The 23,773-nt window shown below is 31.9% G+C and overlaps 1 protein-coding gene across 1 annotated transcript; it reads left to right on the forward strand.

Annotated features, from left to right (window-relative positions):
* The first annotated feature begins 6,133 nt into the window (after positions 1-6,133).
* Positions 6,134-7,087, forward strand: LOC124582020 (matrix metalloproteinase-27-like). The gene has a single exon (XM_047131305.1). The coding sequence runs from the start codon at positions 6,134-6,136 to the stop codon at positions 7,085-7,087; it is 954 nt and encodes a 317-aa protein (XP_046987261.1).
* The last annotated feature ends 16,686 nt before the right edge of the window (positions 7,088-23,773 follow it).

Raw genomic sequence — 23,773 nt, forward strand, 5'->3', positions numbered from 1 at the left:
AAATTCCTTTCCTGTGCCAACCTCTTCATCTCAGAGCAGCACTTTAGAACTCTCTCCATCTAATTAGGCTTTTCTATATGACAGCGTACCTAAAGTCCCTAATCTTCGGGGAAAAGGCATCTATTCCGAAGAATAATGCAAAAGCGAGAAAAGTACATCAAGTTATAACCGAATCGCTACTGCTCAGTACCCACAGATACGGACTGCCTAATATTTGTGCACGACGTAGATACATATCATATGAGAACATTCGGCATATTCTCTATCGAAACAGCTGTCACATTCTTTATTATATTTCTGTTGATACATTAGTGGGTATAAACATCCAGAAGCAATGTTAAGAAAGTCTCACTTGTATTTTACATTGATGTAGGTAGTGTATGAAGAGTAACGTTATGTTTGCATATACATGGAAAGATATTTACGGAAATCAGTTTCCATTTACTGAAGTTAATAGGTTGCTACTGCAACTCAGATATATTATCAGTTCTTCGGACATTTCCATTGCTACAAAAGAATACGAGTAATCGTGTAGGGCTCAATATACTTGGAAGCACGAGAGCGCCATCATCATCTTTTGACCAGATTTGGTCCTTGTGAGTAGATACAATTTGGGGTTTCTGCCCCACCCCACCCCAATCTCAAAACCATCGACCAATTAGTACAGAAATTGGATGTAAATGCAATATTTTGTTCCTAAAAATGAAGTACCATACAAAAACAGTAAATTTACTATAAAAACGGTACATAAAACACAACAAATAATGAAGTTTAGTACACAAACAGTTTGCTACAATTTGTAATGTCTGTATGGTAATGTATCTAATTTATTTTCCAGAACATATCTTTTGTCATCATGAGGACTCAATGCTTTTTTGTTTATTTCAACTGTACAGATTTCATGTTTTTCACTTTGAATCATATTAGTTCTTCTGTACTGTTCTCTGTTGTTAAATAAACAATCTTTATAATCTTCTAAGCTTATTCTATTTTTAACACTACATTTCTTAACTCATTTAGATTTTTTTTCTATTTTATCACCAACTTTATAAGCATACATTTTTGCTCTTAAACCACAGAATTCTTCCACTATTTCTCCATTGCATTCATCTTTCATTTTTTCTAAAACTTTCTTGTTTACTTGTGGAATATTGTAAATATTATCTGTTGGATAATCACTTGTATCAAAGTAATCAATCATCGATTTCATGTCTTCATAGAAATCATCTGTTTTTATATTGTAGATATAACTGTCTGTATCTTGATAACACAACTCAATATTTTCACCATATTTTGGTTTCATTACTCTATAGTGAAAATCATACATCAGTTCTTTAGATAAATCGAGTATACTCATTCCTACATAGATTGGTTTATTAAATATGATTTTTGTCTTATTCATATGAATGGCAACAAGATTCTCATTAAATATAGTTCTTTGTTTGAAGTTTGGTTTAGCTGTTAATTTATCACATTTTTCACCATCTGAAACTAACTTTATATCCACTGTTTCTTATATTTTCCATGGTCTTTCCAAATACTGAATTATTCATCAGTTTGTAGAAATCGTTTTTGAAATCGTTCTTTGATTGCATCCTCATTTGAGTATTCAAATCTCTATATTTCTTCAACCAATCAGGTTGTTTAAATTTTAATACTCTGTGTATTTTTGTTATTTTCACTCCCAGTGATAAATACTGTTTGAGATTTCTGTAGTGAGCTACATAATTATACTTGTCATTTAGAGTAGTCAACAATTTGCTTTCTTTAGTGTTAGGTCCAATTTTATTCTCAGGAGCTAATGGTAAATCTTAATGTAAATCATGCAATTCTTTTGGATATTCTAGATCCACTTCGAAAATATATCCGATTTTAGCAGTATCTGAAATTTCACTTATTTTTGCACAATCAAAATTATTTGGTTCATCCCATTTAAATCCACCATACAGTAAATATTGACTCATAACATAACCATATAGATTATTAGCATCGAGATACATTAAATAATTTGATCCTTTTTCTTCATCATAATCATTCATATATTTATTATTTGCTTTACCATATCTTTTACAGCATTGTGATATTCCACCTCTAATACCTTTTTCAGCCATCAAAATCATTTCATAATCATGTAATAATTCAAGTGGTTGTTTAGTCATTTTTAACATTGCATCCCAAGATAACCCTGGTGCTGTATAATTCCATGCTGGATCTAATTCATAAGCTTTCATACAGGTTTCTCTAAAGTTTTCAAATACACCAGCTAACAATAGAATATCTGTTTTAAGATATAAATCATGATATTCACCAAGATTGTTTATGTTGAAATTATTCCAAACTAGTTTTGCATGTTTATAATCTTCATCACTTATATCACAGTCATTAAGTTTATTGTAAAATTCTTCTTGTTGTGGAAGTTGTGTTCTTTCAATTTATTCCAGCTATCCATGTAATCATAAGGATATACACCTTTTCTAATAACTAGATCTACTTTATCTTCTGGAAAGAACATTTGGATATTTTTCATTTGATCTTTTTTCAAATTTGATGAAAGTTTGTCTAACGATGAAGCCATGAACCTGAATGTATCTAAGAATCGCATCTTTAAGTTGTTTGTTTGCTTACCAAAACTTATATATTTTTCTTCATTATTTGGAATCAGATCAATTTCTTTTTCATCATAGCCAAGTTCCTTTACAAATAAATGTGAATCTTATCCTGATAGATTATGGAGATATATTGGAACGAACAGTGGTAAATTCAAATTACAATAGCTATGTGCAGCACCTCTAAATAAACCAGTTAAATGATCATGATTATGAACTTTTTTAATGTTATCTTTTAATTTATTATTAAAATCATCTAATTTCGTTCTGTTAAGTTCTAATAATCTTACACATCTTTCAATTGTCTCTTCATCAGTAATATTCTCATTTCCTAATTGATCATTGAAGTATTTTATTTTATTTTCTAAATTATCTTTATAGTTCATCAAATTAGAAGGTAATTCATTTAATCTTCCTTTACAAATGTGACATATTTCAGCATTAGAATATGCTTTTTCCTCTTCTTTTGTTAGTGGCTTCATTGGCTCTATTTGTGAATACATTTCACCTATCTCTTCCTCTTCCTTAATCATTTCAATAAATTTACTTTCAGCATCTGGTCCTCTGTATACAACTGGATCTTCATAATATCCATGAGAATACTTTATATAGTAGCAAAATCCACATGGTTCATGTTTTTGATATTTCATTGTGTATGATTCATTTGGATTTGGTTGACATGTATCAATTTTCTCCAACAAACTCTCAAAATCTGCATATATCACAAAAGGAACTTTCATAGTATTTTGATAATTTTTAAAAGTTATTTTATCTCCTTTCTTTGGTAGTTCTACTTTCAGTGGTTTATTTATTAAGCAATCTGGAATATGTTTCTTCAATTTAACTCCAGAATTGAAATGAAGTAAACACATATCACTGATGAATTTGGATTCTTTATGTATTGAGATTTGGGCTGAAATAAGTCGAGATAAATCTTTAATCCAACAATAATGAGAATTTTCATTATTTTTAAAATATAATAAATGTTTTTCCTTCTTACATTTTGTAATTTTTAATGGATACACTTGGTATTTTTCATCAAATGAGTAAACATTAATAGATATATTCAGTTTATGTTCAATTTTTGGAATATTATAATTTCAACAGGAAACAAAATATTAGGTAATTTTTCATCAAGCTGTATCACAAATTTTTTATAATTACTTGTTCTATCTGGATTTTTAGATTTCTCTCTATCTACTGGATTTAATGCAGAAGCTATAGACCATAGGAAACATTTTTGATCATTATTTTTTACATTAATTCATGCATGCCTTTGTTTTATTTTTTGTGGTAATTCAATGTAAGATGATCCTCATAATGGAACATATTTATTAATTTCTAATTGTAAACCAATAATTCTATTTAGTGTCCAACCTGAACCCCTAGCTTGAAAATTAGACATTTTTGTTAAAATTTCTTTCTTTCCACATTCAATTTTTTTTATTGAATCCTTTGCTGTAATTACAGAATAAGTTTGTGTTTGATGTCCAAATTCTAGAAGTTTCTTATTCGTATGCATTCTGTACTCATAAAACAAATTACAATTTATTTTCAAACCATTATGTAAATTTAAATAATCTTTAACTATTTTCATAATTTTTGGTTTCACTGCATTTAAAAAATGTTTAGGCTCAACTGAATTTATATTATTTACGAAATTTATGGTTTGTAATCTTTTCTTAAATGCTGTATTAACTAGATAATGTTCAACTGTTTTTCTATCTCTTTGTTTACCAAATACATACGTAGAAAATGGAAATATTTCTTTCAGTGGTTTAGATTCTTTATTTTGAAATACTTCATCACCAAATTTGTAGTAGTAGTTTATATTAGGTAGCCGGTTTTGTCTTGAACTAGGAGGATAAAACAATTCATCCTGAAAGGGAAATTCTTGTAATGTAATTAAATTATATAGTTCTGATTTCTTTAAATTACTATAACCTTTAATACCAATGTTTTTAGCGTATGTTTTGAGTTGTTTAATATTCATTGTTGATAACTCCATTTATAAGGAAAAAATTTTTTATGGATTTTTAGTATTTGTAATTTTAGATACATATTTTTTATTCAATTAATATATTTTTCATATATAATTATATTTTAATTACATTTCATTGAAGTATTGTTTTCCTATTACCTTTAATATTGTTTCTATTAATATATTTTAATAATTTAGATATTATAATTATTCAATAATATATTTTACTTGTCCATTATATATATACAAAGTAATAAAATAATATATCCAATTACTATATTTTAATAAATATTGGTATATCTATTTCCTCTTAAAAAAATATATCTCATAAATGGATAACCTAAACCTAAAAGTACTAAAAGCCAAAGGTAAACAATTAGGACTAAAAGGTTATTCTAAAATGAAAAAACAACAACTAATAGATCTCATTAATAATAATAACAATTATAATCAATTGAATGAACCAAATGATAGAGAACAACAACTAATTGAATTGATTCATCATATGTTTAAAGTCATGGCTTTTAAAGCATTATATAAATTGTTTCAAAGTAATGAAACATATGCTGAAATGGTTGTTGATTACATTAAAAATAAAAACCCATTTAGATACTTTAAATGGGATATAATTTCAAGCCATCGTGGTTTATCCTTAGATTTCATGAAAACATTTCATGATAAATTAAATTGGTACAGGATATCAATTAAACAAAATTTGTCTGATGATGCTATAAGAACATTTCATGATAAATTAAATTGGGATAAATTATCAGCATATCAAACATTATCAGAGGATATAATAAGAGAATTTCAAGACAAAGTAAATTGGATTAGAATATCATATCATCAATGTTTATCTGAATCATTTATTAGAGAATTTCAAGATAAAGTACATTGGATATATATATCAAGTGAACAAGAGTTATCTGAAGAATTTATAATGGAATCTCAAGATAAAGTACATTGGAAATATATTTTAGAAAAACACAACCTATCTGAATCATTCACACAAAATTTAATATCATCTTATGTAATAATAGAAATACCTGATGATACTGAATTTCGATATGTTTATTGGTTGATGAAGGAGTATTTGTGAAAACTTGTGTTTCATAAAGAATGTGTTGATGTATGGCTAACAGAACATGATACATGACCTATGTGTAGAACTAATATTAAAGATATAAATATATAATCAAAAATTAATACATAATCAAAATAATAAAAAATACAAAAATATATAAAATAGAAAAATTTGAAAATATAAAAAATAAAAAAAATATAAAAATAAATTAATATAATAATAAACATTTTAGTATCATATATATTAATAAACATTTTAGTATAATATAGAATAAGTACATACATATACTAATAAAATAAATGGTTAGGAATTTATATCAACAATTGATAATCATATTATTGATTTATATGTCAATGATGAGAATGAATATATCAAGATAGAATTTTTAAGTGTATATAAATGAGCATATTTCTACTGCTATTACTAACTAAAACAATAATTGCAGATGATAAGAGTAAAGCAATGAAGTATTTAAATGATTATGGTTACTTGGATATTCCAGATAATGAAAATAGTAAAGTAAGTGATGATGCATTTAGAGAAGCATTAATGTTATTTCAGTTAACATATAATCTTGAGATAAGTGGTGAATTAAGTGACGATACTTTAAATTTTATGAACATGCCTAGATGTGGTGTAAAAGATGAATTTGGTAGCTATAGAACTAGTTTGTATAAATGGAATAAGAAACATTTCAAGTGGCATTATAAAGGTGCTACTAAAAAGGTATTACATGTAGCAGAAGCAGCATTTAATTTATGGCAAAAATATATTGATATTCAGTTTCATCATGATAGCAATAATCCTGATATCTTAATTACAAATAAAAGACAAAAACATAGGTTTGAAATTAGTAAAAATACCCATTGTTCAAGAGATTTAGATAGAAAAGTTAATGTGTTAGGACATGTATTTTTTCCAGATATGAATAATAATCCTGTAGAAATACATATTGATGATGATGAATTGTGGTACTTGGAAACTGATGGAAATACACCAAAATATCAAACGAATCTATTTGAAGTGTTAGTGCATGAAATTGGTCATACATTAGGTTTACGACATTCAGATGATTATGGTTCAATAATGTATGCATACTATAATGGATCGCATTTAGAATTATCTCAAGATGATATTGATGCTATTCAAAGTTTATATGGTAAAATATCACAACAAACTACTACACCAAAAATAAGTGTAAAAATACCTACACCATCTACAGCAATTGAACCAGCTGAATCATTACGTGGAATTAAACATTTCGATTACTTACTGTTCGCAAATGTAATGTTATATACATTTTATCAGAAATGGGTATGGATTGGTGATGAAACCGTAATTAATAAACAACTGGTTAAACTTCTTACCACAAGATTTACAAAAAGTAAATGGGATATTTCAAAGACCTGGTGGTGAAGTTGTAATATTTGTTGACAATAAGATCTATATGATGAATTTAGATGCATTGAAATTAATTTCAGGATATCCAAAACCATTATCTAGCACAGGATAACGTAATAATTTCAAATTAAATGGTATAGTCAACACATATTCAGGTAGAACATTTTTATTCTTTAATGAATTTTTCAATGCTGAGTTGGATGAATGAAATTTTAAATATAAAGTACGTGGTATAATAAGCAGACAATTTTCAGGATTACCAGCAGGTATAACTTCAGTATTTAGGTACATTAATGGAATATTGTATTTTTTCAAAGATGAGACATTTTATGAATATAATGAATTCACGAAGAGGGTAATAAGAGCAGGAACAACTGATTTGTCGTTATTTGGAATAGACTGTGCAATAATATCAGAACTAATAGATGTACAAAACAAAACATTACATAAACTTAAATATTTTTCTACTATATAAGTGGATACAACCAAAAAGTGTAGTCAATATAAAAATGAAAAAAATATGAATGAATTTCATACTGATAAATTTCGAGAAGATGGTTATCGCAATATATGTAAACAGTGTGCCTTTTATTATACTAAGAGGTATAATGATATTAATAAGGATAAAATGTATGAAAAAGTTACACGTGAATGTGGTAGAACTGTAGCTAGGTGTAAACTTAAACGACGTGAAAAATGACTAATTCATAATAGACTCACAAAATAACATTATCCTTATTTACCCAACTAATATGTGAATCACCAAATCCTAACCATTTTACAAATACTTTGTCACCTTCTTTTCCTAACACTTTTTCAATAAGATATACATCTGGATATTTTGTTCTCTGTAGTTCATGTTCATAAAAATTTCCTTTAATATCTTTCAATTTGTATGTAATTCGATATGAAATATAACATCGCAATTTCAAATAGTTCTATAGACCAATTAGCAGTATATCCTTTTTCAAATATTCCTTTTAGTTTGCTCATTCTAACTTTATCACCAATAGAATATTTTGTTTTAGTTGGATGTATAACAGTTACATTAGGTTTATAATTTTTATCATTAACATGAATTGGCTTCATTTTTATAGTTCAATGTATTGTATTATTATATTCATCAACTAATTTTGAGACAATTTCTATCCACTTATAATTGCCCTTAAGGCTAAATTTTTTCCACATTTGTTCTTTTAATGTCCTATTGAATCTTTCTACAACAGATGCTTTTAATTCACTAAATGTCGAATAATGATTGATATTATATTCTTTCATTAGTTCTTGAAAATCTTTATTATAAAATTCTTTTCCATTATCTGTTTGTAAATTTTTTGGAGTTCTGTATTTAAATAATTTTTCAAAAGCATCAGCCACATTTTTACCTGATTTATCCTTAACTGGAATAGCCCAAGCATTTTTAGTAAACACATCAATTACAGTCAATAAATACTTATAGTATTTATTTATTTTTGAAATTCCTTTCAGATTTCCTGAATCCATTTCAACTAAGTCAGCTTGCCATAAATCGTCAATCTCAAATGATACTACTTTTCTTCTATTGTAATTTTTTCCCATAGGTTTATGTAATTCATTTATTATTTCTTCACAAACATTAGGTTTTGTTCCTTCGCCTACAAATTTTTTTTAACAAATTTACTCTTTTAGTTTTACATATTGTGCAAAGACCTACATTTCTTTGTCGTCCATTTTTTGTTGTTACTCTGTGAGGATAATGGGTTTCTGTAATATTTTGCACTTTAAACAATATAAGTGATCATTCATTTATAGAGTGGGAAAATGTTATGGTTCTAAACTGTCATCTTCACATAAATCCAACAGTTCACCAAATAAAAATATCTTTACATCTACTGGAACTGTTTTAATTGTTTGATGCATAGATATCAGCATTTTATCCCTCCATTTCATTTCATGTACTTTATCTAGTTGATCAGTATATACATTTTGTATCTTATCATTAGATCTTTTAATTTTTACTGTAAAGTTAACAGGATTCACTTCACCATTTATATTGGCTCCTGATATAATAATTTTCTTAATTTTTACATCATACTCGAACTGATGTTCTATTACTTCATTACCAGTCAGAAAAGTAAATTCAATTGTTTGTTTATCACAGATTTTATTATCAAGATTATTTATTTTATTTATGTATGGTGATAAATCTGACTTTGAGAAATAATCTGAAAAAGCCTTTTCAATCTCCTTTTTTGTAAAGTAATTTGTTAGATCTGGTACTTTTTCATTAAATTCTGTTTTAGTTACATAGTTATTAAATTGTGTTAAAATAGACATGTATTCAGGCTTCGTAACATATTCTTTCTCTAAATACTGTTTTGTAACTGCATTGTAACCACTAATTGGATCTTTTATATTTACTAATCGTCTACCTTTAAAACTAATATAAGTTTTTGTAACTCCAAAAATCTTAATCAAATATTTTTGAAATTCCTCAACTGAATTATTTATTTGTTCCTTAACTAAATTTGTCATTTTTGATTCAATTTTTTCTTCTATTTCATTCCTCTTTATTTTTCCATTATTTTGCTCATTTTTAGGCCACAGTTTGTTTCCAAAAATGTCCATTTATTAGATTCAAAATATCACTGAATTTATAACCATCTGATAGTAGTTTTTGCATAAATATACATAAATGACCACATAATACTTCATTAAAATTTTGGATTCTTTGATTATTGTAGCATAGATTATCTATTCCCAAATATTTAACTAGTTGTTTAGGTACATTACAACCAAATGAATCTAACACGAATTTCTTACCATTATTCTTATAGTAACAAATCCAATGTGTACCAAGATGATCAGATGTGTCTAGATTAACTATTCCACATTCTACAATTTGTGGTTTATTTGGCAATTTGTCAATCATGAAGACACCTCTAAAGTGTTTAATGTTTAAATGTTTTGCAAGTTTTTCGATGTCAAAGTTACTTAATGCATTTGGATACTTATCGACTACTTTTTGGAACGTTTTCTTAACCCTGCACCTTTCTTTTCCATTTCTAAATTGTGTCTTTTCTGTTCTTCTAATTCAGCATCATTTTTCTTTTTATTCAGAACTGCATATGCTACAGCAGCTGTTCCACCAGCTAGTGTACCAATACTAGCTAAATATGGCAATGCTGCTAATAATAGTGGTAAAAATCCACCTTCATGTTGTGTTAATCCTTTACCTTCTTTCTTTTTTGTTAGATATTCAATAATCTTTTTCACAACTGGAATACCTAGTGTAATAAGTAAATTACCACCAGTTTTTTTCTCTTTCTTTCGTTTCTGAACATCAATTAAAAACTGATCAATACAATTTAGTTGATCATTATTGGCTTTAATTTTAAGTGCTTCTGGTTTAATTTTTCCACTAGGTAGTGAAGTATAGTCAATACTAAATGTATTCATTTATATAGATTAAAAATTATGTGAAAACTAAAGTGCATCATAAGCCCCATCTATCTCATCAAGATAAAGTCCCATTCCTAATTTCTGTTTTCCATACATTACTCCTCTAACAGCTGTTGCTGCAACTTTTTCACCAAATGAAGCATCAGAAGCATGCATTCTTTCTTTTGCAGCTAATTGAAGTTGTTTATCTGCTTCATGTCTTTTTTCCAAATCTTTGTGATTACGATAGGCAATGTCATGTTGTTTGCAAGCTTCATCTAATTTATTTATTCCTTCATCACCATGTGCTAATCTTTTATCCAATTTGGTTCCTGGACCGCAAAATATATATCCTGGAAGATGCATTTCAAATGGAAGTTTGTTAATCAAAGTGTTGACTAATCCTTTACCATATTTTTCACTTTGCCAGAAAGTGTCTGGTAAATTGTTCAAGAATCAAATCAAGTATGGAATTCCTTTTGGATTGTTGATGATGAAATCACTAAATTTGTTGGTTAACATCTGTGTTATGCCAACTTTTTCATTATGATAATTTTTATTTCCAGCTAATTCTTCACCATGAATTACTGCTAATCTATCGATTAATTCACGTACATCATTCATCCAAACATATTCAACTGGTTCTTCAGTATATTTTTTAACAAATCCTTTGCCTGTTTTTTCAGGTGAACTATCTATAGTTGGTTTTCTTAAACTTGGGAAATAAACATCAACAATTTCTTTTATCAAATTATTGTATTTTACACCTTTACTTGATTTGAGTTTATTAGGATTTTTATCGGAATATAGTGCATCTGATTCGTATAGTATATCTGCATAATTTGATAAATCAACAAAATTAAATTTATCATTCAAATCATCCATAGTAACATGTTTTTTAGTTAAAAGTGTCATCAATCCATCTGTTCCTTCATATTCCTTTCCACCAATATTTAATTTATTTCCATCAAATTTTACTGGTAAATTACCAATATACTTAAACATACCAACAGGCTTTAATCCAAAGACTGTATCTTCACTATGATTGATAAATTTTAACATTCTTTCACTTACATTAATTTTTTTCGATTTTTTCGATTTTTGCTCTTCATCATATTTATTCAATACATCATATATTTTGGACTCATTTAAATCACTATAGCTATCATATGGTTCGATTTGTGGTATATGATACGGAATCATTTGTTTTTCAGCTTCTCTATTTTCTTCAATAGCTTTCACAACATTATCACTTATTCCTTCAAGTCCTTGTCTTACTTGTTCTATAGCATCAATAACAGGTTTATCTTCTTTTTTATATTTTTCATGTTCTGTACGTGGTTGTTTTTTCCATTTTTTAAATTATTCTTTTAATTGTTCTTGTTTCTTTTTATTTCGTTTAGCTTGTTTAACAACTTCTGGATCATACACTGAAAGTGTACTAAGTCCTTTAGGACGATCGTATTTTGCAAACATTTATAGAACATAAAAATGTTCATGTGTATGTTTAACGTTATGTTTATGTTTAACGTTTATGTTGATGTTTGATATCTATGTTTATGTTTCACATTTATGTTTATGTTTGATGTTTTCGATCATGTTGGTTGTTAGAAAGTCTTTTATTTGTGATCTGTATTTTCCATCATTTGATTTACGTGTCACATCTATCGTTATAAAACCAATACCATCACTGTTCCAACAATTATTACACATATTTCTAAATTCATCATATCTTAAGTCACCACCAACAAATTCATTATAAATATGATGCAGATTTGTGTCGTCCTGTCTAAATATATTTAAGAAAATGAGATTATCTCTGACTAACTGTTTATGTATTTTTGAATACGTTTGAGCTAGATAAAACAATCTATTCCTTTATGTCTTCCTCTAGTGAAATTTTCTCTTACAACATCTTGATTTTCCAATATAAAGTCATCAAATACTACAACTGAATTATCGAGACATTCATCTAAAGGTATAACTTCGTCATTGCTACTGTTACATGATGTCAAAGAGTCACCTGTTGATTCTTCCATTTTTTTACATTATTATTAAATTCTTGATATTTTGGTTGATCTAGACTTTTGGAATAGATGTACAAATGGTTAATTTTATTCCAGTTTAACCATCCTGGAGCTAAAATATAATTATCAATCATTAATGTGGTTTTTCCACAGACACTTGGTCCTATAATTGCACATCTAATGGAATTAGGCAATAATTTACCATGTTTATTTTTTATTTCTTTTCTGGAATTCTTATTTTTGGTTCCCAATCTGTCTTGTGACAGCTGGAGGAGTTTCGTTTGTGACTCATTTAATTACCAATAAATGAGTAGAATAATTCAACTAAGTGATAATTCATCAGTACTCAAAAAACGATTAACTGTTCATATGGGAGACAACTTTAAAAGTGTAGCATTGGTTGAATTTTATACTACATTTTTTACTCCAAATGTTACAACAAAAAATAATAAATTATACTGTGATGTCGAAACAATAATTATTCCAACTGGGCAATATACTCTGGAAAGTTTGGAAAAATATATTCATACAAAGAACCCTAATATCCATATCAAAGCAGATGAAAATTTAAATAGAGTTACAATTGAGAGTTATGTTAAACTGTATATGGACACTGAAAGAGAGGATAATACAGCAAGTTTGCTAGGATTTAGTAATCAGACCATTAACGCAAACGAAAAGACTGTTGCTAAAGATGTTCCTAATATTATTCCATTTGAATTAATAAATGTAAATTTTAATCTAGCTGATGGAATGTATGTAAAGCATAATGATCATTTTCATCGTGAAACAGATATTATCGCTTCATTTAAGCCAAATGTTGGATTTGGTGCACCAATAATTTATGAGCCTTATAATCCTTTATTTGTTCCAGTCCATGATAAAATTCAGGATTTAGTGGTAACTATAACAGATGAAAATGATAATCTAATCGATTTCAGTGGTGCTACAGTAACTGTCATTCTAGAATTTTATTCTTAATAAATGAAGAAAATTGAAAGCTACCAATTTCAATCATTCCCAGTGAATGAGAAAACAAAAAATAACCTAAATATTCCCATTAAGGATATAGAAATTAACATACATGGTGATGGATGGTTGCATCCTAATATGGCTCAATTGTACATGAATTTTAGTATTATTAAAAATGATGGAACTGATTATCCAACATACGATGGAAAATCCAATAAGATGCTAATTGATAACTATGTAGCAAAACTATTTGACTTTATAACCATAAAAAAGGGCAATCATGTTTTATCTAGAATTGAACATCCATTTATTTCATCATCAGTTCTGTTGCATTTAACATCATGTGTTACTGATAAAATAAGTATGGAAGGACATATAATTAACAATGGAAAATTAAGAAAGAAGAAAAATGAAGTATTATATCCATTGTAAATGTTAGGTGGATTTTTTAAAGATTACGAAGAAATGATGTTTGAAGGTGATCTTACTGTATGTTTCACATGGTCATCAAGTGCAAATGATTGTATTTTGAGATGGGCTGATTATAATAATGCTGGAGTTGAAATTAAAGATACACTTCCAAGTGAGGGTAAAATCATAGTTAAGAATATGGAAATTCGTGTACCTGTTGTTAAATTTGAACCTAATTATGAACTTGAACTACGAGAAAATATACTGAAAAATCCAAAAATTCTGATATCATTCTATGAATTGCAAACTGTAGAAGTAGCTGGATTAAATGGTAAGAAAAAATTCGAATTAGACATCACAAATTATTATAACTCAATGGAATTTGATATTCCTTACTTTATATTTGTTGTATTTCAAACTAATTGCAAAAATAATCAATTGCTTGATTCATCATTATACAATCATGTTATGTTACAAAACCTATATCTGAAAAATGGAAGAAATGAAGTATTTCCTCAAGAAATGTGGAATTTAGATCCACTATACGATTATTTGAAAGCTTATGATTCATTTCGTGATTTTAAAAGGCTAAAACAAAATGGAGATGGAAATGTTGATATTAATCCACATAATAATATAACAAATTATCCTATTTATGTGATTAATATGGCACATAGCAAAAATACAGTAGTTACACAAAAAACAACTATGAAGTTATGTGCTAGCTTTAATGATAAAATACCTGATAATACACTAGCCTACATAGTCATGTATGGAAAGAAAAATCTCACTTATGATGCACAACACAGAATACTGACAGAGAACTTTAAAGTGCCTATAAATAATGAAAGAAACAGTACGAAAATTAATTGATGCTGTTATTGATGTACTAATGTCATGCTTTGACATTTTCAGAAAAAAAGGAGACAACATTGTCAAAAACTGCAAAACCTTCGGCGCCATCTGAAGGAAACCCCAGAAGGATTTTTCCATGTTTTTCTCTTTCTCAACTCATCCCTCCGGGGTTTTTTGAAGTTCCACTCATAGTCCAGGTCCACAGCCAGGTCGATGATCCAGCATCTTGATGGAAGCTGCCTTCTGGCATCTGTTACTCGTCATCTTTAGTTGAGGGGGCAGAGCCTCGGACAGCAGCGATGTGATGAAAACGATGATGACTGCACTCGGTTCTGGAGCGTCCCACCACCGGCGCTGAGGCACCACCATGGCAAGAGTATACTGTTTCCAGCTTGTATATATAGTTGGTATCTGCTAATGAAGTTGTTCATACTTTTCATGCTTTTCAACAGTTTTTTTGGATGTAAATAGATGATATCCTTCCAACTATTGTACTTTATTCGAAGCAATGAAAGACAAACAACATGGAAACGTGAGTGTGAACACTCAAATAATCTTAGAAACAGAGTAATTAACAAGTAAATTGATGCATGTTCCCGTGTTAATGTACATGTAGGTTTCCACAGTGCCATCTATGAATGGAAATCGATACTAAAATAGTCAATATAGCTTGAAAAGTCAGTTACTGTAACAGGCTGGTAGAATATCTAAGGAGGTAGTACGCTTTGAAGCACACTTCCTGAAGCATTCTGATAGCCTGACCGCAAACAGCCAGCTAGAGAGAGACAGCAGGAAGAGGTGGGGTCAAAGCAGGAAGAGATGGTACTTGATAACTGGAGGCGGAGTTTGATAGCAGGCAGTCGGCTTCATCTGTAACTGCATTTCCGCCTGCTAGTCAGACGAGTGAGAGGCACCACACAGGCAGGATCTATACAGTATTGCTCCAGAAAACATCGATAAATCTCGAATATTTATATACTAAATGGAGCAGTTTCAAAAAGCGATTCAGATCGACATACCTGATGTACATTATCCATCTGAATATTATGCACCTAAATTTTGTCAAAATTGTTATGAGTGGTGTAGTGATGGCACTAGGTGTTACTGTTGTTATCCTGATAAACCAAAGCTACATAACAACAAAATATATAGATTTAAATATTTTTGTAACCACTTAAAAAATTTGTTTAAAACTATAGAATATGGTGCTACAGTGTCGATGTTTACTGCTGATGAAATGAGTCATATTATAGAGTTATTTGATGTGTTTAATTAGTTTTACAAAGATAAAGCATTACCATACAAATATTTTATTGCAAAAATAGCTGACCTGTTAAATATTGAACATCAGATAGAAGTACATAACACGAAACGTAACAGAGAAATATGGCAACAATTTTTAGACATGAAACCATTCGAAGTGCTTCAAAAACAAAAGGAATTTCAAACCATTATAGCTTAGACATTACCATATGGACATTACAAGTTGTAGCAAACTGTTTGTGTACTAAACTTCATTATTAGTTGTGTTTTATATACCGTTTTTATAGTAAATTTGCTGTTTTTGTATGGTACTTCATTTTTAGGAACAAAATATTGCATTTACATCCAATTTCTGTACTAATTGATCGATGATTTTGAGATTGGGGTGGGGTGGGGCAGAAACCCCAAATTGCATCTACTCTTGTGGAACTGGTTGCCTACACATGGCCACTGTAATGCTGATCTTTGATCTTAAACTTTGGACATGATTTTTACCTATGAAACTAAGCCGGTCGAGAGTCATGTGACTCGATGTAAGAAGTTGTCTGTTATGACACAATAACAGTCAAGTAGAGAACTTCAGCCGGCCGGGGTGGCCGAGCGGTACTGGGCGCTTCAGTCGGGAACCGCGCGACCGCTACGGTCGCAGGTTCGAATCCTGCCTCGGGCATGGATGTGTGTGATGTCCTTAGGTTAGTTAGGTTTAAGTAGTTCTAAGTTCTAGGGGACTGATGACCTCAGAAGTTAAGTCCCATAGTGCTCAGAATCATTTGAACCATTTTTAGAGAACCTCCTACTACAAGGATATTACGAAATAAAGCTAACATTTTAAGTCAATTTCTAGTCCTTCCAATTAAAACTCAGTATTTAGTCACAAGATAACGAGTCATGTCACCTTGTCTTGCATCATCCATTCTTTGTCTCCACAATGACGTTTTTCTTCCCTAACTTATATCTTTCTTCCTTTTCACTATGCAAACTTTTGAATATGTATGTGTTGTAACTTACACTCTCACACACTCACGTATTGAGCCCCCACGCAGCCCCCTTCCCCTGCCCCTCCCCCTAACACATGTTCACCGTTAATGGCAAGTTAGTTCCGACAGTTTACTTAACGCTGTGTACCAGAGACAGATTTTGAGGATGTGGCATAAAAGAAAGCGGTGGCCAGATATTTTAAAGGGCCTACGGATGAGACTCTTTTTCATAATACAGTGCTTTAACGTTGTGCACTTTCATAACAACAAACAGTTAAGGGGAAAGGAGGTGTGACTGCCCACTCAGCAGACGGTGTTCTGGAACTCGAGCCACACACACCTGTGCCCCTGGTGACACAATATTAGTATGCAAATGATAATCGTCAATGTGCATTAGAGCGCTGTAAATCATAGCTGAATCATTGTCAGTACATAACGGATATATATATATATATATATATATATATATATATATATATATATATATATATATGTGTGTGTGTGTGTGTGTGTGTGTGTGTGTGTGTATATATATATATATATAAAATTATGGTTACACTGACATGAAATTACGATTCTCAACTTCTCTTGGTGCTGCCAGGATAGTTACGGTATGTAGTATCGCATGTTTGCTAACTCAGTATTAAACAGCATCAGTTGCTACGTGTTCCACATTTCGATTTCAACTAAATGCTTCCTTAGTTTCCGATGTAAGTAGGACACGTAGTCATTCTAACTTAACGAAAAATATTTCATGAAGAAAGATTGGACTACATTTTCTCATCTCCGAACTTTGAGTACTTCCTTTCTAAAAACTCTTAAATCTAATCCAGGTTATGAAAAACATATAAATAAGACAAACTGAAATTTAACCTGGGCTATAAAGCAAATTCTTAGCCTCACTAAACAGTGCATAGTTCGCTAATGATCTAGTACGTCTGGACTCCACTTAAAGGCAAAAAGTCTCACAGTAGAGATAATGGCAAAGATGGGAACACCAAGTGAGATCAAACATTTAGATAGCCACTTGAAAATCCATTTCCTTAATGTGTCTGAAGCGTGATATAAGCAATAAAAGATACATATGCGTCACAAGAAAACTAAGCATTACACTACAACAGTAGTTTCAACAAGTCTGTAGTAGTTTTAGCAAGGCTGTATGATTCTGAAACAGGGACCATTAGCAACCGTAAAGACGTCAAAATTATGGCAACACAGAAAATATGCTCACAGGTGTATTGTAAGATTCTGGTACAGGATTGGAGTCTGAGCAGGGTAGGGGAAAGAGGGGTATGACGTCACTCAATGTCACTAGATCTATAGAAAGATTGCTAAATTTTCATACGAGTAATAAAAAATTTTAAAATGCTAATATAGTAATAATAAATGTTTTAGTTTCTACACGATGTATAAACCGTTTTATTATATCACTTGGTTTACATCAGTGCTTATAATAGTGTGTAGCGTAACTTCGAAGAAATTTCAGTACTAAGGAATTTAGCATTTGGAACTATTCATCCGAAAATTTTAGAACTTTATGAGTCATATCAGTGATCTGAGGATTATGGTAGCAACAAACTTTCGAAACATTGACAAATTCACTGACAATGCCACACATTACATAATCACACTGTATGCTCACCATCATCAATATTTCACTGAGAACAATAGGTCTGCGGAATATGGATATGCGAACGTGTAAATGAGGGGAATGATGTTTCTTGTAATCACCATCCATGTTTAGAAAGTCGTTCGTTCCGTCTCTCTTCTCCTTAGTGAAGAGTCTTTCGCTGTCTGTATTGCCCTTACTGAATTTCCTGTGATTTGCCAGTCCTGCTAGCGGTGTCGCGACGGATTTATTGTTGACAAAAGATGCTCTCAGCAGGTGTGTGTGTGTGTGTGTGTGTGTGTGTGTGTGTGTCACCACATGGGTGACATGCTCTCTGCTGGAGGCCATGCCCTCATGCAAGCAGCTGGTATTATTCTTCCTGAAGCACAGTTTGTAAATGTTAAAATTCCTTTCCCTTTTCGAGACTTTTATATTTTTCTTTCTATCCTATTCTTCTAAAGTTAGCCGAGAATTTTGTAAGTTCATGTAGGAATTTAAAACCTAGAAGTTTTTACTAAAATGTTGTTCTTTTTTGAGGAAGGGATCATAATTTTCACCATCCTCCCACCCTCTTCCCTTGGATCCACGCCTAGTGTGTATCCGAAACAACCAAATAAGTCGTGATGAACTATGTCTGAGAAAATAAATCATGTTGGATACAGTACATGTGCAGCGAATCGTAATACTGTATTCGGCTGCAACATTAATCTTTGACTGACACAGAAAGATATTTGCATTGCCTACCACTACACACTGATAATAATGACAGTGTCTTGTAATGTGAATGAAATAAATATAAAAGGCACTAGTGCAAAATGACATTACATTTCAGTATGCATGAGCTGCGACGATGTGCCACTGCTGGAAATATATTTTATTTACGTCACTTGACACACGAACGGAAATCATAGCAATGTACAAGTCGAAAATTAATCGCCAAATACATCTCAGTTTCTAAAAGATATTAAAAGCCGTGCCAAAGTAACTATGTCCTAGCTTGGATAGTGGATACACACCATCAAGAATAATTTTACTGTATATTTCTTAAAAGCTTAGTAAAATACAATGGAATATTACGAGGAAACTAACGCACATGTGTAACAAATAAGATTCCATGAAACTACAGAAGTATCTTGGAATATTTTATTGAGTCTTTTTTTTCAAAGATGTCTGTTCACCAAGTTACGAAACATGATGTAATGTAATGATTAATAACTATGTCTTTCTTTTGTATTAAAGAAATGGGAACTTCGTTTTTTGAGATCTTTTAGGAAAGGTTGAAGAAATAAGTATTCAAAATAAGAGTAACAAATTACAAAATTATGACGCAACAGCAACTCACGAGCAGTAATACATTACGGTTATGAACCTGAGAACGCATGGTCATTTAATCTTTACAGGGCAGAAGCGCTGTAACAAATACGTCTGAAAAGGCCACACGCTGAATCGCCATTTCGGGGATTACGTTTAGCTTGGACCAGAGGCTATTTGTATAGCCATTCGAACATCTGTCTTAATGTATCTATGCTACAGTATACTGATCATGATTTTAACTAGAAACCGCAGATGGCGCCCAGTCAAATAGTGAGAATCGATTAATTTCTTTTCAAAAAAGTATTAATAGGACTGAAGCAAATGCTCAACGTGCAAAAATAGGACTCTCGTTCGCATTTTACTTGCAAAACCAGCCAGCCTCAAATAACTCTGGTCCAGAGTGAGACTGATGTTTCAAATTTGGTCCACTGGTGTGTCGGACCTTGATCTAAGATAGTTTTAACCGTTTGAAGGAAACTTGCTCCGTTTGCATATTACTTGTAAAAACACGTTTTTCTGGGAAATTTTTGAACCGCGGCACATCTACATTTTAAACTTGCAACAGTCAGTTCAAACTTTCCATGAAGGGAAATAAATGTATAAAATGAAAATATTTATTTTTATTCAATAACCTTTATCCGTTGTGGAGAAACAGTGGTTTAACGTTATTCTGGGATGTTTTTGAAGGGCATCATTCCGTAATTTATACTTGCACAAATCCGTTCAAACTTTACACGACGGTAATAAAGCTGTAAGGTCAAAACGAAACTTATTTCACCGATTATCTCTACCCTTTGTTGATGCAGGATGATTTAAACTCAAGCTAAATGCATCATGAAAAATTCGTTCTTACATAAACTGGACGCGCAGAATCTGTTTAAAGTGAATGAAACAAATAAAAAAATTCATTATTACGAGAAAATTGAAAAGTCGGATTAAAAAATCTAGCTTCATTCGGATTTTAAGTGGAAAAAACATATTTTTGTGAATTCTTTTTACGCATGCTACATCTATGTTTCAAACTTGTGCGAATCCATTCAAATTTTGAAAGAAAGTAGACAAGTAAGTACACAAATACGTGTAATTAAGGTCGCCCTGTTGTTTTGGATTGCACGTTATAAGCAACGTGGCTCGAAAGACAATAGAAAAACGTATACAGGAACAGTCGTCGCCTGAGTAACTGAAATCTACCTGAGTTACCGAACTGTGGCAGTCTAACATCAAAATTATGGTAGAGCAGAAGTTGGAAAGCAGAATGAAAAATGTTCCTATCGTAGCACAAAAAAAAAAAATATATGTCCTGGGCAGAGATACGGATGAAAAAGAAGGGAACTAGCTTTTCTTCTTATCTGGCAGCTTCAGAGACATTAAAAAATATATATTTTGGCACATCCCCACTTTTTTAACAAGTTAATCCTACCTGCAGAGAGCAATGAGCTCTCTTACATCCAAACCGGGTTACAAGCATGGTGAGGGGTGTGAGAACATATTTATATTCTTCTAGAGAGTGGGATGCATCTACAACAGGAAATGTCAGACAGTGGGGGTACATCTACAATAGGAAGCAAACCAGAGAGGGGACGCATGCACACTAAACTTTAATGTCACCTTGTGTTATGCTCCGCAACATGACAAATTCCATGCTGGATGACTTGATGGCATATGTCCCGTTATGACATCATGAACCATGTTAGTTTACTTGACACGTTGCGTTATATTAAATGTCGTGGGTAGTAATACCAACAAGCAAAAAACGCGAATATATCAAAATGTTTTGATTTAAACGTCTTTCAAAATGACAGATAAGTACAAAAGCAAGTTCCCTCCTTTCATATCCCTGATTCTGCCCATGACATTTTCGTCTGTTTTTTTTTTTTTTTTTTTTGTGCCACGATAGGAGCATTTATTCATTTGGTTAAAATATGTGTAGTTAACAGCAAGTTGAGAATTTTTCCAGACTGTAGCATTTTAGAATATATAACAAAAGAGCTGCGGAAAATGTTGCTCTGCCGAGACAACCGTGAAAGTAAGGTAAGGCATTCGGTAGTGGGAAAGGTGAAAATGATTCAAGAAAATGTTGCAGGAGGAACATAAGGAGAAAGGTACTGGAAAGCTAAGGAATTGAGTAACTGGGGAGAGAGAGAGAGGAGGAAATCTTAAGTCTTAATAACAGGTGCTAAGTTCAGAGTGCAGTCGTTTGCCACCAGAATCTGAGGGAGAAAATTCGCTTGGAGAGAGACTCCAGAAGCAGCGGCGAGCAGCGACCTTAATTTACATATCTGCGCAGGCTGAGAGCACCGGGGCGCTGCGCGACTCGCACTGTGCGTCTCGCGGCGCTGCCGCGCGGGGCCGTCTGCAGGCCGCCTTCAAAGACCTCGCGCGGCCGCCGCGCCGGAAGAATGCCCGGAATGCTAATCTCGGCCGCCGCTGGCCGCGTGCACAATTACCCGATATGACATTCCTGTCCCGCTGCGGCAGACTGGCCGGCACACACAGCGCGGCCCGGAGCCGCCCCACTGCAGTCGGCCTTCGAGGAAGGCGGCGCTGGTGCCTGTCGGTGTCTGTCACAAAGGCGCCTGCTCTGACTGCAGCTGCAGGTGCTTCCCTTTGGCCTTACCGTCCTTTTAAACCTCTGCCTGCTGGTTATTGGTCGAAGTAGCGTAGCGCAATTGCTTCCATAGGACTACAGATCGCGAATTCTCAGTAGACCCTCTGTTTAATCAGGAATAATAATAAATTAAAGAGGGTCTGCCTTCTATTGAGATCATAGTTTTTGTTTTGTTTAATCCCCAAACATGTTTAACCACAGTTATGGCTGATTTCATTCTTTTTATTTTTTCTTAAGTATGTTGTTGTTGTTGTTGTGGTCTTCAGTCCTGAGACTGGTTTGATGCAGCTCTCCATGCTACTCTATCCTGTGCAAGCTTCTTCATCTCCCAGTACTTACTGCGACCTACATCCTTCTGAATCTGCTTAGTGTATTCATCTCTTGGTCTCCCTCTACGATTTGTACCCTCGACGCTGCCCTCCAACGCTAAATTTGTGATCCCTTGATGCCTCAGAACATGCCCTACCAACCGGCCCCTTCTTCTTGTCAAGTTGTGCCACAAACTCCTCTTCTCCCCTATTCTATTCAATACCTCCTCATTAGTTACGTGATCTACCCATCTAATCTTCAGCATTCTTCTGTAGCACCACATTTCGAAAGCTTCTATTCTCTTCTTGTCCAAACTATTTATCGTCCATGTTTCACTTCCAAACATGGCTACACTCCATACAAATACTTTCAGAAACGACCTCCTGACACTTAAATCTATACTCGATGTTAGCAAATTCCTCTTCTTCAGAAACGCTTCCTTGCCATTGCCAGTCTACATTTTATATCCCCTCTACTTCGACCATCATCAGTTATTTTGCACCACAAATAGCAAAACTCATTTACTACTTTAAGTGTCTCATTTCCTAATATAATTCCCTCAGCATCACCCGACTTAATTCGACTACATTCCATGATCCTCGTTTTGCTTTTGTTGATGTTCATCTTATATCCTCCTTTCAAGACACTGTCCATTCCGTCCATCTGCTCTTCCGTCCTTTGCTGTCTCTGACAGAATTACAATGTCATCGGCGAACCTCAAAGTTTTTTTTCTTCTCCATGGATTTTAATACCTACTCCGAATTTTTCTTTTGTTTCCTTTACTGCTTGCTTAATATACAGATTAAATAACATTGGGGATAGTCTATAAACCTATCTCACTCCCTTCCCAACCACTGCTTCCCTTTCGTGCCCCTCGACTCTTATAACTGCCATCTGGTTTCTGTACAAATTGTAAATAGCCTTTCGCTTCCTTTA

This window comes from Schistocerca americana, chromosome 1 (genome assembly GCF_021461395.2).
Source record: "Schistocerca americana isolate TAMUIC-IGC-003095 chromosome 1, iqSchAmer2.1, whole genome shotgun sequence".
Taxonomy (NCBI): Eukaryota; Metazoa; Arthropoda; class Insecta; order Orthoptera; family Acrididae; genus Schistocerca; species Schistocerca americana.

Excerpts from the sequence above, each read along its gene's own strand:
- LOC124582020 (XM_047131305.1), top strand. The coding sequence starts at position 6,134 with ATGAAGTATTTAAATGATTATGGTTACTTGGATATTCCAGATAATGAA.